At 52.5% G+C, this 16,609-nt stretch overlaps 1 protein-coding gene across 8 annotated transcripts in view; it reads right to left on the bottom strand.

The window, feature by feature from the left end:
* The window catches only part of Kazn (kazrin, periplakin interacting protein), a 371,538-nt gene that overhangs the window by 46,663 nt on the left and 308,266 nt on the right, over positions 1-16,609 (bottom strand). For all 8 annotated transcript variants that reach the window (XM_085838715.1, XM_085838714.1, XM_085838716.1 and 5 more), the window contains 3 exons: positions 10,934-11,070; positions 6,334-6,504; positions 2,317-2,506 (listed from right to left, as the gene is read on the bottom strand). In XM_085838715.1, the coding sequence (XP_085694841.1) occupies positions 2,317-2,506; positions 6,334-6,504; positions 10,934-11,070 (498 nt within the window). The remainder of the gene's footprint in view (positions 1-2,316; positions 2,507-6,333; positions 6,505-10,933; positions 11,071-16,609) is intronic.

Here is a 16,609-nt window from a genome sequence, read left to right as displayed (position 1 = left end):
TGGCTCATTATCTATTATCTGAACCGAGGAGGTGCCTGTGCTGGTTGGTATTTTGGTGCCAACTTGACACAAGCTGGAGTCATCTGGGATGAGGAACCCTAAACCGAGAAATTGCCTCCATCAGATTAGCATGTAGGGGAAGTGTTGGGCGCATTTCCTTGATTGAGGATTGACATGCAAGGTCCCTGCTCACTGTGGGCTGTGACACCCTGGGCAGGTTGCAGGCAGTATAGGTAAGCAAGCTGAGGCAACTGTGGCGAGCCAAGGAAGCCAGGGAGCAGGATTCCTCCATCTCTGCTTCTGGTCCCTATCTCCAGGTTCCTGCTCCGATTTCCCTTCATGAAACTGCGAGATGCCAGGGTTGCTTCTGTCATGGCGTTGGCAACATAAAGTAGACTAGAACATTGCCGGTGACAGCCTCTCCGCAGAGGATCCGGGTGAGACACGCACCTACTGTGGTGTGTGCGGTAGAAAGGGAAGAGGAGCCATGTAGCAGACGCCCTCCCATGGACAGCACAGGGTGGAGGTGGGTGACCCTGTGCGTGCAAATACCTAGCTACAGAAGCACAGAGGAGTTGGGGCTGGGGTAGGGTTGTTAAGACTGACAGCCAAGAAGAGAACCTGGAAGTTTCTCTGAGAAGCCATGTTTAATAAAAAGTTCTGATGTGGCTGCAGGAGCAAGCGACAAGGACAGCAGAGGAGGAAGGGCTCAGACGATGGTGGATTCTGTAGCCTGGGCTAACCCTAATTTAGTGTCAGACCCACCAAGGATGGGGAACTTGCAGCCTCAGGTGTAGTTGGAAGTCACTTATCAATCATGCCTCAACTATTACAAACTGCCCACCTTCAACAGCACCTCTGTTTCCTGCAGCCGAGGCGGACCAGAGGCTGGGGAGCCACCTGCACACCTGGATCTTGGGACTGACCAAGAGGTGGCGGGCGAGAGCTACTGCTAGGTCTCAGCATCCTGTCGAGGGATGCGTCAGACTTAGGTTTTATAAGGTCTTCAGCTCTCACCTGGCTTCAAAGGCCGGCTGCGGCTGGACCCCGTAGGGATCCCCGCAAGGGTCAGCAAAGAACAGCTGGTGTTTACTGCAAGTGGGCTCCAAGTCTGTTTACAGTAGAGGTTCTGGAGCCCTGTGTGTCTGTCCCCTGTCAGTACTGACAGGCAGGGGCAGCTAATATTTACGTAGAACCTGACTGGGGAATTCTATACACTTTACCTTTCTGACAATCCTGGGAGGGAGGTCTCAGCAAACAGACACACATGACATACTGCATTAAGGACCCAGCATCTCTCGTACCAAAGGGACAGATGACCCTTGTATCAGGTCATAGGTCACATCCTTTATACGCAGTAGAGCCAGGATGTGACCTCAACCGTGTGAACCGCCCCTCCCTCTAAGGCTCATCTGTCTTACCCTACAGGCGCCATCTATAGGGAGCAGAGGGCTTGCATGTGGCCTGGTGTAACCAGCTGTGGACACCTGGAGGGCCAGTTTTACTACAGCCCCTAGCACAGTGGCTCACAATCCTGCTAACTCTGGGGCTCTTTAACACAGTTCCTCATGTTGTCCTGACCCCCAACCATAACATTATTTTCACTGCTACTTCCTAACTATAATTTGGCTACTGGTATGAACTGAAATGTAAATATTTTTTTTGGAGATGGGGGGGGGGTTGCCAAAGGGGTTCTGACCCACAGGTTGAGAACCACTAGAGGACTCCTTCCTCCTTCAGGAGAGTCAGGTGGCTCACCATGTACAACCGGTGATGCACAATGGGATGACAAGGAGACTGGATTGGAGTGTGTACCAGAGTCGGTGGGAATGGAGCCAGGTGCCCCGCTAAGTATCTGCAGCAAAGCATGTAGCATTTACACTCTTTCTATGTAACAAATGGACTGGCTACATTTCATGTAGCATTTACACTCTTTCTATGTAACAAATGGACTGGCTACAGCTATCAGCCAAGGAGCTCAGTACCCTCTCCAGCCAAAGGATGCCTGGGTCATCCAGGTTGGCCAATCAGGGCACTGGCTCACCTAGACACCGTGATTAGTTCAGGGATGGTCACGTGGCCCAAGTTGACCAATGAGGGTCATTTGGTTTACGTCTTAAGCACAGTTGAGCCTCATGGAACCAGCTATGCCTGAAGGCCATCTCTAAGTAGGTTCAGTTAGAACAGTCATCATAGTTTGTCCGGTGCTGCCCCAGGTTGCCATGCTGTGAACAAAGAAGCTGTCCTTCCCACTGGGTCCAGTGGCCTCCTGCTGTGACTCCCCCTTATTGCTGGCCCAGGCTGGGCAGGACTCACCTTGCCGGTCTGCAGGGTGGGGAGGGTGGGAGTGGTAGAGAGTCTGTTGGCTCTGCCGGATGGCAGCAGTCAGTGGGAGGTCAGCCTGCACCACCCATTCCTGGTTGCCATTGAGCACCGTCTCACCGGGCATGGCGAGGGAATGCCTCTTGGGGACATCCTTGGTCAGAGTGGCTAAGGACTGTTTGGCCTGGAGTAAGAGCAGGAGAAAGGAAGAAGAAAACGTAACCAAGAGGGACCTCTCAGGCAGCTGCCTGGCACCTCTTCTCACCATGGCAAGAAGGCCGAGAATTCTACTTCTGCAGCAGTGAGCCACCAGAAAGTGATGCAAGTCTCACCTACGCTCAGTAGGGTCTCACCTTCAGTTCCCACTAAGAGCAAGATGAGACCACATATGGGGGAGAAGGAACCCAAGTGCAGGCATCACTTCTGGGTTCTCCAAGGACACGTCAGAACTCTCTCTCTCTCTGTGTGTGTGTGTGTGTGTGTGTGTATTGTGTTTGTGTGTGCCCATGTACGCACATGCTTGTTTGTGTGAGGGCTGTACATCAAGAAGATGGTATCTCTCCTCAGGAGCCACTCACCTCATTTTTTGGAACAGGATCTCTCTCTCTGGAGCTTGCCAATGAGATTAAAGCTGGTGGGCTAGTAAGTCCCAGGGACCCTGTCTCCACTTTTTAACACATTGTGGTGGTTTGAAAAGGTATGGCCCCCATAGACTCATGTGTTTGAATGCCTGGCCATAGGGAGTGGCACTATTAGGAGGTGTGGTAGAAGTGTGTCACTGTGTAGGCAGGCTTTGAGGTCTCCTATGCACAGGCTCCAGCCAAGGTGTGAAATCAGAGCCTCCTCCTGGCTGCCTGCAGATCAAGATGCAGAGCAGTTCTTCTCCAGGACCTTGTCTGCCTGCACACTGCAACACTTCCTGCCATGTCACATGTGTTCTAAGAGACTGAACCCAAGTCCTCACATCACCAGAGCCACCCCTGGCCCCAGGCGAGATTCTGATGGGCCTGAGGAAGAGCTGTAGGGGGTGTCCTTGGGTAAACCTGGTAAAAGGCAGGTCTCAGACTGAGTTTGGGAAGAGTGGAGGTCATGGGCAGAGAAGCCAGTCCCGAGGCCGTCAGGAAAGCACCCAAACACCCCATGATGCACAGGTCAGCCCCACCATGATGCACAGTTATCCGGGCCCCCCTGTTGGCAGCTGAAAGCGTGGGCCACCGCCATGTAGAAAGCACAGCACAAAGCATTAGTTCGGAAGAGCTGAGCTGGTGGGACTCGAGGCTGGTAGAGCCTGGGCTTCAAGGAACAGGCCTGTTTTAGGGGAGCCGCCACAATTCTGGGTGCTACACGTGGGCTAGCTCGGGGCAGAGAGAGAGCCTCTGTGAAGGGCACAGATCAGAGGCAGCTTAGCTATGAGTTATCTATCTCCTTACTCCCACTGTGGGAAGTGGGATTTTACCAGACAGGGTCTTAAAGTTTGTTGGCTAAGAAAGGGAGCTTGCATTAGACACAGACTCGTGCATATTCAAAGTTAGTCCAGGTAACTCTCCAGGCTCTTTCAGGGCAGGGGAAGCTGAATGAGGAGTGGGAGGAGGAAAGGAAAGGTCCATCATGGCCACCCTTTCCCGAGCATCCCTCACACATACACAGAAAGCAGAGAACCACCCAGACCAACCCACAAAGCAAGCAGCCTTTAGGGGCAACACAATAAGAGGCCTGGACACGATGTCCTCCCATCCCCACCTGGTTTCTCCCCTGGTTGATGAAGGACCTTACTTCTAGCAGGGTCAGGCGGGGTGGGGCCTCTGTGTGGAGTGGGACGTGACTATCTGACAAGTGGGAAATCTCCTCAGGCACCAGACATGGGAGTGTCTCACTCTGCCCACATAGAACCTGATTTTATTCTTTTCTGAGACAGGGTTTCTCTGTGTAGCCCTGGGTGTCCTAGGACTTACTCTGTAGACCAGGCTAGCCTCCAACTCAGAAATCCACCTGCCTCTGTCTCCCAAGTGCTGGGATTAAAGGTGTGAGCCATGAAATCTCTGAGAAAGATGGCTCACTGGGGCTGTGTGGACCATCTCCCACCAGCAACAGACACTGTTTCCGACTGTATCTCTCTCACTGTGTATGAGCCAATGCTGGGAGCCCCTCTTGAACCCTGACCTCTCCCTTCTTCTCTTTTCTTGGCTTCTACCCTCTTTTGAGCATCCTGATCCTGGAGCACTGGGCTCTTGGGAATTTCTAAGTTGGGATGAATAGGCTCACGTGACCCAAACCCAGCTAAAGGCAGACTTGGCCCCTGCTGTAATGGAACCTTTGTGTGACCTTGAGCATAAGCCCTGCCCCCAATTTCCTACTGCACTTGTGGGTCCTGACTTCCTTCCAGAATCCCTGTGGGTTTCTGCCAGGCAGATCTGCCCTCGGCTGCCTGCAGTCTCAGCGATTTCCCACTCTCAGAGCTGGCTCCTCGGGTCAGCCTGGGCCTCACAGCAGAAAGGTCTGGGGCTGTCCACAGCACAGCCTGTCTGTGCTGAAGTCTGTCGAGTGGTAAAGGGGATGAGGAGGATGGGGAGTCAGAGGGATGCCTGAAGGAGGTGGGGCCATCATGAGTCCCTTCCCTGTAAGGCATCCTCCCTCTTCCTCTGGGAAGATGTTGCCTGTGACAGAGCTCTAGGCCCCCCAGCAGCAGAGGGTCCGAAGCTGCAGGGAGGAGGAGGGGAGCTAAGTTTCTGGCTAGAGGAAAACAGGCTGAAAGCTGTATATTGGGAGCAGAAGCTAGGGGAGTTATTTCTTAATATAAGGAACACCAGAGAACCACTAAGATGCTGAGGCCAGGGCTCAAAGCACCAAGATGTGTTCCATCTGTCCATAGGGACGGTGGTGAGGTGGGCACCCAGAGTCTTTCCCACCCATCCCTCTCAGGGCTGCAGGAAGTATCCACTGGAGATGTCTTCCTGCCTTGACAGCCTTCACCACTAGGGGTCAGCATTGCACAAGGCAGCTGCCCTGCTCTGGGTGGCTACACGCTGAAGCAGGAGTTTGCAAAGGATCAGGTCAGTGCAGCACACAAATGCAGCACTAGTACATCCTCCCTAGAGCCCTACAGGGCATATGCAGGGATGGAGGCCCCAGAGGTCAAGCATCCGATCCAGGTCTGTAAGTGCACTGTTACCTAATGCTGGCACCCTGCTGGAGAACATATTAGTACAAAGGAGGGGGACCAAGAGAGAGCGGGTACACACACATACACACACACACACACACACACACACACACGAACACACTGGGTCCAAGGGGTTTTCAAAGGCCTTTCTATCTTTGTGTGTTCTGGCTATACCTAACTATGTCATGAGAAACATGAAGAGACCCCCATCCCAATAACCAAAATGGCAGAGGGAACGGCTCAGGTCACACTGGCAGGCAAGGCTGAGACTCTGGGGCTCTTCTATCTCTGTCAGATTCCCAGATCCGCTCTGATCCCCACACATGGACCCCAATGCCATCTTGAAACAGGTTTGCATAGATTTCTGTGATTTTAGGGTAGTAAAAAGCAACAACCAACCAAATCCATCTTATTTCACTCGATGACCTAAGAGAAATGATTTTGAACCAAAAGCCTTCAACTATTCCATGTAAATATGTAGCTAGATACACATGTTGGTATATGGTACATACACACACATAAATGAGTATATGCACAAATAGGTAGATACTGTCATTTGTAATCCCAGACTCTGAGATGTTAACATTCCTAGATAGTTTACCAAAAGGCTATGATTATTTTGGACCACAATATGCCTTCCCATTGCTCCACATTTCCGCAGTCTCTAGGGACGTGTGGCCAAGTGAGGCCTCCAAGAAGGTCTGTGCTCCTGGGCTTCAGGAGGTTCCCAACTCAAGAGTGTCATGGAGCCCACTGCCCTCCCCTTAGCATCCCGACTGCCTCCTTCTCCCTCAGGGGCTCTGCTGTGCTCCAGGCTGCTCCTCCACAGCCAGTGCCCAGTGCATGCTCACCATGGCAAGCTCTGCCTCCAGCTCCTTCATGCGGTTGTCCTTGAGGTCCAGCTGGGAGCGCAGCGCCGCAGCGTGGTCTGTGGCCTCCTTGGCCTGCCGTCGAAGCTCCCACTTCTCTCGCTCCAGCAGGTCCTTCTCCTTGGCCAGCGCTTTGACAGCGTCTTCACTCTCCTGTGGTGGGGATGAGAGAGGGGGGATGGGTTGTAAAGTGGTGGTGGTGGGGGAGGGCTCATCTGGGTGGGCAGGGGAATGGGGAATCCCAAACACATGGCTGAAAGCCCTGGTGTGAGGTGGGAAAGCTATGGGGTGGTCACCTTGGACACCCCCAGAGACCACTTTCTCGATGAGAGAGCCTGGCAAATGCTTGCCTCTATTCAGAAAATGGGGGCAGGGTGAAATATATATCATTCTTTTCAAGGATAGAACAACCTCATGTGGGGAAGACAAAGTAGGATCTGAAAAAAGTTGGAGTGAAGGAGACTCTGTCATTAATTAATTAATTAATTAATTAATGTATCTATCTATCTATCTATCCATCTATCTATCTATCTATCTATCTGGTTGATTGCTTTGAGGCGTTCTATTTTGTGTTTTTAATCAGGGTCCCTACAGAGCCCAGGCTTGCCCCCAACTCTTTACGTAACCAAGGATAACCTTAAACTTCTGGTTCTCTTGCCTGTAATTCCCAAGTGCTGGCCCGGTTTCTGCTGTGGTGCTGGGACAGAGCCCAGGGCCTCCCACCAGCTAGGCAATCACCTTGCCAACTCGGCATGCCCAGCTCCTGCCTGAGGAACTGTGTCAGAGCTAAACAGGTACAGGAAGACACCTGAAGCGGTGACCGCCTGGGCTACCACAGGAGCCTGCTGCCACCCTACAAGGCGATACTCAGTCTCGAGAGGAAGAAACTCCTCCTCTCTCTCTGCTCAGGTCTCTCTCTCTTTCCTGAATGAACCATGGCTGCCAGGGGTGGTGCCAGCCAGGTGTAGGGCAGACCCTGACCTCTGAACAGGGGTGGTATTGAAACTGCTGTCTTCTCAAGAGGATGGTCCTTGGGGGTACTCAGCCCATCCCACCAAACCACCATATCTAAACCAGATCCAAGGTCTCCACCAGCAAGGCCAGGAGGCCAAGGGGTACCAGCTTTTCTGCATGGATGTGGCTTCCAGCATGTACAACAGTGTCCAATGTTCTAGAGAGAGTCCTGGCTCTGCAAATACCTGCAGGTAAGCATGGCCTCAGTTTCCCCATCTGTCCTGTATGCATTTTGAGATAGCCTTGTGGCCTGGGGCTCTGCCAGCAAGCTCCTCACTCCCTAGGATCTCTGTTTATACCTCCTCTTCCAAGAAGCCTTCCTGGAACACCGGCTTAGGGTGACAGCCTAGCGCTCTCTCCAGCCAGTCCTTGCTCACACCTGACGCTCACCCCCAAGAGAAATGTGAGGCAGACACAGCCAGATAATGCTGTGCTTGCTGAGGCTATGCTGAAGAAACAGACCTGGAGAGGAGCTGGGCAGCCCTGGGAGCTGGCTGGTGACCCTGAGGTAGGAGGAAGACTCACTAAGACCCTTGCGATCCTTGTTATCGCTGAGGTTTCACCTGTTCTGCTGGTTGCGAGCAGACTTGGGCCCTACACTAGGTGAAAAAGGTCTGTGGGTATTTCAGTGTCTCCATGACACTGTTCCCAGGCAGAGGCCAACAGGCTTAGCAGTAGCAGTCACCAAGTCCTAGGCAGTGCTGCAGGCTCTGCATGCATGACTCTTACTTGAACTTCGCACCCACTCATGAGGTGGAGACTCCAATTATTCCTGTTTTACAGAGAGGTAAACTGAGGCCCAGAGGATAAGCACCCTCAGCCCACTGCTGATCATGGAGGAATCAAAGAGAGAACTATGGAATTCCTTCCCTGGGGATCAGAATTTGATAGGGCCTAGGGACTATAAGTGCCTGAAACTCACAAGGGCAGGATAAGGCTACAAGGTTAGATCATTATGGCCTTGCAGGCCAGGTCAGGGGTCTGAGATGGGCAGTGACAAGAGGCTGCAGGAGGCAGGGTGTGGTGGGGTGGTGACAACAGAGTATCTCAGACTCAGTACCAGGATTATCCCGACTCCAGCTTGGAGCTGGCTGCCTGGCCTGCTATGAGGACATCTCCAGCTGGGTTTGTGGACAGTCCCCAGCTGCACTCGGGGGACAGGGTATGTGTCTTTGGCACAGTTTTCTGCGATGTCGGAACTCTGAGAATGATCTTGACAGGCCAAGTCTCATCTTTGCCAGCAGCTCTGAGTCCCTGCTGTCCCCACCTGCTTCAACTGAGGCCTGGGGAGGTTCCAGAAAAAGCCAGTGGGCCATGGCAGGCTGAGAGCCTGCAGCCCAGTGACTGGGGAACTAGTGAGTTCTAGTAATGTTGCTCACTTCCTTAAAACATAAAATGCAAATGATGTGTTGGTAACCAGACCCAAGTCGTGAGAGGCTGGATAAAACCAGGGCTGGGGTTTCGGTTCCTGCACGGTGTCAGTAAATGTGTGGGTAGAACACCTGCCTATGGCTGAGGGGCCAGTTCTGCAGCAGAACGCCTGCCTAGGTCACATAAGGGGCATCCCAAGTTCATTCTAATTGGTGTTGATCAGCCACCAGACTCTTGAGCATCTTAGTCTTGCTGTCTGCAAAGTGGGCCTGGGTGACACAAGCCATTCAGACGCTACACCCCTGGCTTGCCTGAATGCATGCATGCCACAGCAACAGTGGTGGTGGTGGGGACATACAGAATAGGCAGATGACGCCTGTGCTGCTGCTTAGAGCCATTTGACCTCAGGAAGGAAGAGTTCTGCAGGGATGTGTCGTCGAGAGTCACTTGCAGTGAGCACGTGAGGATCGTGTCAATTCTAATCTAGTCTCGGCCAACTGGCCCCTAACTGCAGCTCAGAGGTGGCCTCCTTGACTAGGCCCATTGCTTGCGCTGTCTGCCACCACTGCTACTGAAGAGCCACTCAGCCCTCCTGTCCCCAAAGCTGCAGGCTGAACTGTTAGGTTTGAGTCAGGAATGCCACTCACAGGCTTACATTCTGCCTGCTTGTGCCCTGGCTGGTGGCACTCTTTGGGGAGTGTGAAGCCTTCAGGAAGTGGGGCCTGGCTGGCAGAAGTAGGTGGAGTCCTAGAGGTAAAAGCCTCTGAGGTTTTTAAGGCTGCTGTTGCTCCAGCCATTGCTCTCTGAATCTGTTACATTTTCCTCCAGCCTTTGTGCTCTGCTCCCTGGTTGGTCACATGAGCACCTCTGCTGCATGCTCACACTGCCACTAACTCCCCTCCACAACGGTCTGAAACCATAAGCCCAAATAAACCCTCCTTCCCTCAAATCGTCAGGCACTGTAGACCCAGTGACACACAGGGAAGATGCACATGGGCTAACACTTCTACTTCAGGTTCATGTACACAACTCAATGGCAGCCCTGCCCACATGGCATATGGAGGACAGAGGTCAACTCATAGAAGCCACTTCTTCCCTCCCATCATGCGACTCACAGGAATTAAACTCAGGTCATCAGGCTTAGCAGCAAGCTTCTTTACTCACTGAGCCATCTCGTTGACCCATTTTTTTTTCTGACCTGCACAACAATGGGTGAAACGCCTTCTCAATAGTCGCTCGTGAACAATGGCCTCTAACTGGGGCAGGAGTTCACCCTGCATACTCCATACAGAGTCTCACTGACCAAATCCCTCACGTAATTAGAAACACCTTCTCTTTCACAGAGCCCAGGGTGGTGAATCTCAACTGTCAACTCAACAGGAAATGGGTCTCTAGGGGGCTCTGTGAGGGAGTTTCTAGATGGGGTTCACTGAGGTGGAAAGGCCCACCCTGAATGTGGGCGGTACCACCCTATGGGCTAGAGGTCCAAACTGAATAAGGAGACCATGAGTGAGGCATCCATCTCTCTCTGCTTCCTGACTGCAGATGAGATGTGGCCCACCACCTCCCATCTCTTCCACCACAACGGACTGGACCATATCTTCCAACTCTGATCCAAAACAAACCCCTTCCCCATGAAATTGCTGTAATCAGGTGTTTTATCATGAGAAAAGTAACTAACACACAGCCCAAGTCTTGAGACACCTCCTCTGTAAAGTTCTCAGAGAGGCCTCTCTGTAGACAGACCGACCTGCTGTCTCTCGATGCTCCTGGCTAACTCTGCCCACTTCCATAATGTGGTTATTGATGAGATGCACAGTATCTTGGTCCTCACAACAGCTCTACCCCTTCCACAGAAGGGGAAACTGAGGCTTTAGGGTGAGTAGAAGATCCAAGGGTCTGCCAAGAGGAAGAAGGATCTGAAGCAGCTAGATTCCTGAGTCCACGGCTATCCACCTAGGGACACAGGGCCCAAGCAGGAGCTGGGCTGGATTTCTTGGATTGCTCAGATGAGATGAAGACACCAGAGCGCCAAGGGAGCTCTGGGATTCAAGGCAGAGACTACGCTTGGCTAAGAGCTGAGCTGAGATTGTGAGCGGAGAAGAGATTGTGTATGTCTGAGAGGGGAGGGCAGGAGAAAGGGACAGGAGAGGGACGGGGGTGAGAGGGGAGGGCAGGGGTCCAGGGAGACACTGACTTTGCGGTGCTGCTCATAGTTCCGGATGAAGTCTCGCAACTGCTCCTCGCGGCTCTCCAGCGTGGCGTACAGCTGCTGCATCTGGCTCACCAGGTCAGTCTTCTCGCCCTTTAAGCGCTTCCGGTCAGCTTTCATGGCTGTGGACAGGACAGAGGATTAATTAGCTCCCGATACTCAAGCCGTTCCTCTGGGTGTCTTCTGTCTAGATGAGAAATGGGGTTCGCCTGATACAGTGTCTCTCTTGGATCCCCACACCACTGCGGGTCTCAGGCTTGCTGTGTGAATGGCTCCCTTTTCACCTCTCTGATTTGGCTATCAACAATGGAAGCCCTGCTGGGCTGCAAGGCTCGCATAGGAGGGGGACTCATACTTGGAAATCCCGTAGCTGAAATAAGTCCCAAGGTCACCCCACTGAGCCCACAGAACAGCTCAGGCCCATCCAAGACTCACTCATAAGTCCCACTTGATTATTAGCATGTAGGGCTCAACGACATGCAAGATAAGACACAGACGATATGGACCACACAGGATAAACTGGACTCCGTCAAATTAAAAACTCTGCTTCACAGGGCGACATGGAGAGCAAGAAAAGAAAGCTCACAGAAGGGAGAAAATACCTGCGAGTCCCTTATCCAATAAGAGACATCTAGACATCTAGAATATAAAAATGGACAGCTCAGCTGGTAAAAATGCCCATAGTCAAGTCTGACAATCTGAGTCCCATCACCAAGAACCCATATATAGAAAGAAGAGCCTACTCCTATTAGCTGTCCTGGACCAGAGTTCATTTCTCAGTACCCACCAGGCAGCTCACAACTGCCTGCAATTCCAGCTGCAGGTGGGGGCATCTGAGGCCACGCCACCGCTACACACAGAGAGCCACAGGGAACCCGGCGCAGTGGGGACTCCAGGGCTGGTCGGCATTCAGAATTCCAGCTTTGAGCCTCCCAATGAACCCAGCTGACTCTGTCTTCTCAGCAGCCAGCTTGGCTGCACGGCAGCTGAGATCATCAGGGCTGGGTTTCCAGGCCTACTGAGCTGAAAGCTTGCAGGGTGGAGCTGAGGACAAAGCCAGGCCAGCTCTCCAACATGGTTGCAGCCTGTTACCAGGGAACCTGCCTTAAGAAACTCCAACATCCAGGAAGGCACAATGACAGAGTGAGCGAAGGCCCTTGCCATCCCGCCTGATGACTCGAGTTTGAACCCTGGGGGGGCACACATGGTGGGAGAGAAGTGACTCCTGTAAGTGGTCCTTGGGTTTTTTTTTTTTTTTTTTTTTTTTTTTCGAGACAGGGTTTCTCTGTATAGCCCTGGCTGTCCTGGAACTCACTTTGTAGACCAGGCTGGCCTCGAACTCAGAAATCCGCCTGCCTCTGCCTCCCGAGTGCTGGGATTAAAGGCGTGTGCCACCACGCCCGGCTGTAAGTGGTCCTTGGATTCCTTGCACATACGCTACAAATAAATAAAAGACAACCAACCAACCAACCAATCAACCAATCAACCGAAACTTCAAGATCCAACAAAGATCCCATATCCAGTCTGCAAGCATCCTCCATGGAAGCCTGGGCCAGCACAATAGGGCATTCACCTCCGCCATCCGCTGTCATTTCAGTTGCATTTTTATAGAAGTGGGCAGGCGGGTCCTCTTATCCCATTCCAGAGGGGGCATTCTGGCCACACAACCCATTAATGGCATAGCTGGGGAGCCCCAGGCTTACAGACTGGCAGGTGTAACAGAGATAAAGAGGGCCTATGGAGAAGGGACAGAGAGTCGTCCTTAAAGACTTGGTTGGTGGCCCGAAGCCTTACTACCTTTGTCCTTGTGGTTGGAAAATGAACCCCTAGGGTACTGGCTGTTTTTTTTTTAAAAGGATTTATTTATTTATTTGATGTATATGAGTACATTGCAGCTGTCTTTAGACACACCACAAGAGGGCATCAGATTCCATTACAGATGGTTGTGAGCCACCATGTGGTTGCTGGGATTTGAACTCAGGACCTCTGGAAGAGCAGTCAGTGCTCTTAACCTCTGAGCCATCTCTCCAGCCCAGTACTGGCTGGTTTTATGTGTCAACTTGACACAGCTGGAGTTATCACTGAGAAAGGAGCTTTAGCTGGGGAAATGCCTCCATGAGATCCAACTGTGGGGCATTTTCTTAATTAGTGATCAAGGGGGGAGGTCCCCTTGTGGGTGGTACCATCTCTGGGCTGGTAGTCTTGGGTTCTATAAGAGAGCAGGCTGAGCAAGTCAGGGGAAGCAAGCCAGTAAAGAACATCCCTCCGTGGCCTCTGCTTCAGCTCCTGCTCCCTGCCCTGCTTGAGTTCCAGTCCTGACTTCCTTTGGTGATGAACAGCAGCATGGAAGTGTAAGCCGAATAAACCCTTTCCTCCCCAACTTGCTTCTTGGTCATGATGTTTGTGCAGGAATAGAAACCCTGACTAAGACACCTAGGATTCTGATTTGTTGCATCGTAAGTCTTACCCTGTGAGAACAAGTCTTTGCCCTCAGGTGCTTAGTGGCTCACCAGCGTCAGGATGCCTTGAGACAGGAAGGACCCCATGCCCCTGTGTCTGAGGGGCTCCCAATGATGTGCAACCCAAGTCGTTCCCAACTCACAGGAAGTGGGTACCTGCTCTAAGGTCCTGGGCCCTGTCCAGCTCCGGCTGTACCGCACTAGGCTTCCGACCTAGCATCTGAGGAAGCTTTGGGAGGGAAGGCCATGTTTAAGTCAACCTAACTGACTTGCATTAATGCTGTTTCTATGGCTATGGTGGGACGCCCTTACAGAAGTGACTTAGGAAAGAAATTGCTCGTTTTGCTTATGGTTCCAGAGGACAGAGACCATCATGGTGGGTTGGCATGGAAACAGGCAGTTTCTCTGCCTGCATGGCTGCAGGAGCAGGGAGCTGGCTGGTCACCTGATCACATTCTACCCACACCTCAGGGAAGCGAGCGAGAGAGCCAGAGTGGGAGAGCCTGAGAGGGAGAGTGTGAGGGGGGAGGGAGGGAAGAAGGAAGGGAGAGAACAGGAAGTGGAAGCCATTAAAGCCATGGACTCTTAAGGCCCACCCCCAGTGACATACTTCCTTCAGCAAGGTGCTACCTCCTAAGTGGTCTGTAATCTTCTCAAACAGTGCCACCAAGTGGTGACTGGGTGTTAACACATGAGCCTATGAGGGACACTGCTCATTCAAACCACCAGATGTCACTGAAACTATAAACAGAGACCAGTGTCCAGTCAACACAAGGCTTTCTAACACACACACACACACACACACACACACACACACACACAGAGCTAAGAATGTGGTAACCTGGATCTGTCATCTGCCACAAAAGACCCCCCACTCCCACCCTCCCACCCCCGAGTTCACGCAAATTGACAGAGAGGCCCTGGGAGCCCCTGGGACGCTATACTGGCTCAAGGTAAAGAAGTGGGCACAGCACCGAGCTTGGCAGCAGACAGCAAAGCGGCCAGACCAGAGGTGGGCCCTGGGGCCCTCACCTCAGCCAGCAGGTTCTCCATCCACCCCAGGTGCATGAGAAGTCATTTAAATCTACAGACACAAGCATGAGAAGGAGGACAGCACCCTTCCTCCGCTGCCCTGCTCCCTAGCCACTGGAGATGCTAAAGACCTCTTTCTCTCCAGCTAGGCTGCATGCTTGAGGCTTGCCTCTCTCTGGGGTGAGTCTCCTGAGGTGGCACCCGGCCAGCCAGCGCTCTGTTTGCGTTTCCAGAAACTGGCTTCACTTAGGCAGCTCTCATTCCAGCAACCAGGTCACTGGAACCGCTGCTACTGCTCTAGTGACAGGTGTCGTCATTGTGTGGAGAGGGACTTTAAACTCCAGGAAACCTGGGGCAGGTCACCTGGCTTTCTCAGCTTTGCTCTACTAGATACTACAATGATGCTGGAGCTGGAGGGGTGGCTCAGCAGTTAAGGATACAGGCTGGTGTTGCAAGGGACCAGAAGTGAGTGTCCAGCATCCATCTAAGGCAGTGGCCTCCATGGACACCTGCACCCACATGTGCATACAATAAACATAACACGCAAGTAAAAATGAAATCATTAAAACAAACAAACAAACAACAAATCACCCCCAATCCAAGCATCTAATGATTCCTGAACTGTGATACTAGGGTAGCACCAGGCACCATGCTAAGGCCCTATGGGTTCTTGTCACGTGTCACTTGCCTTGTAAGTCATCATACATTATAGACTAGAGACTTGGCATCAAAGACTACCCAGCCCTGGCACCAGATCTCCTGTCCCCTTGGTTCTGAGCCTAAGATCACCCACCCAAACCAGGTCCCATAGCACACTGGGGACAGCACACTGTCTGTATCTGCTCTTCTGGCCCTTGGGCTCTGGGTGAGGCGGAAGCTGGTTGAGCTGTTTGGGGATGGAACCCCCTGGCTTCATGCAGATGCTCTATCACTGAGTTAAGGCCCAGCAGAACCTGTTTCATGGAGGTCCCAGTGTTAAATTATGGGGGGTGGGAGGGAGGGGGGAGAGAGAGAGAGACAGAGACAGAGACAGAGAAACAGGTCTCAAACCAAGGATGCCTTGACCTTGATTCTCATCTCACTGCCGTTATGAAAACACACATCATTTCGGACAGCACAACCCACCACATCCCCCCACAAACCACAGGACCATTCATAATTTCCAAGTGCTGCCCGGATGCTCTCATTCTGAGATGCAGCCTTCCTCACCATTTGGCATCTCAAGGGGCTCTCTCAGGTTTCCCTTAAAATGCAATCTGATGGTCCGGTGTGTGCCCCATTTTCTGCCCGGTGGCTGCCGGAGGTGTGTGTGTGTGTGTGTGTGTGTGTGTGTGTGTGTGTGAACAGCTTGTATGGGATCACCTTTCATGCCTTTCACCCGCAGAGCCCAGCCAGTCCATGGTCCTGTCAAACCACACCCTCACAGTCTGGCTTCCTGCTAGGCTGAGCTCAGCAGCCTCTGGGCTCCTTCTGGGCATCCCCAGCCAGGAGTCTTTACAAACTTTCCAGTCTGGGTGGGTCCTGGGCTGAAGTGGGAGGCTGTAGCCAGTGGTGGCTAAGTTTTCTTTTGTCCACACAGACACTGGAAAAGGAGGGTAGTCAAGGAGAGAGAGAGAGAGACAGAGACAGAGACAGACAGAGACAGACAGACAGAGAGACAGAGAGGGCCTGGCCTGCGGCTCTCTGGGACTTAGGCCTCTGAATGAATACCCACCAGCATGGGAGGCAGAATGCTTCCAGTTCAACTTCCTGGTTACTATTGGGAGAGCTGAGGCCCAGAGAGGGAGAGAAAATGTTGAATGTCACACAGTGAGCCATCCCTGATCTCCTGATGCTTGGGCCAACGCGGTTTGGTTAGAAGCATAGTTTAAAAATCTTCCTTGGGCCTCACTGTTAGCATTCTGTCCAAACTCCACCTCACAGTTACCTGGCAACAGGCAGGTAGGCCTGACCCACTGTAAAAGAGGCTGCCCCTCCTCTCTCTCTTGCTCTCCCTCTCTCCCTCCCCATTCCGGTCCCCACTCTCTACGCATGCTCACAGCCAGCCTCTGCTTCTCTCCTCTCTCCTCTCTACCTCTACTACCCTCTTAACTCCCCTCCCCATACCCTGAATAAACTCTATCCTATAATATACCATTGTGTAGCTGGTCCCTCAGGGGGAAGGGATGCC

The sequence above is a fragment of the Mus caroli genome, unplaced genomic scaffold (genome assembly GCF_978045245.1).
Source record: "Mus caroli unplaced genomic scaffold, Mus_caroli_1 scaffold_6, whole genome shotgun sequence".
NCBI classification, from domain to species: Eukaryota; Metazoa; Chordata; class Mammalia; order Rodentia; family Muridae; genus Mus; species Mus caroli.
This window is presented reverse-complemented; position numbering and strand designations above follow the sequence as displayed.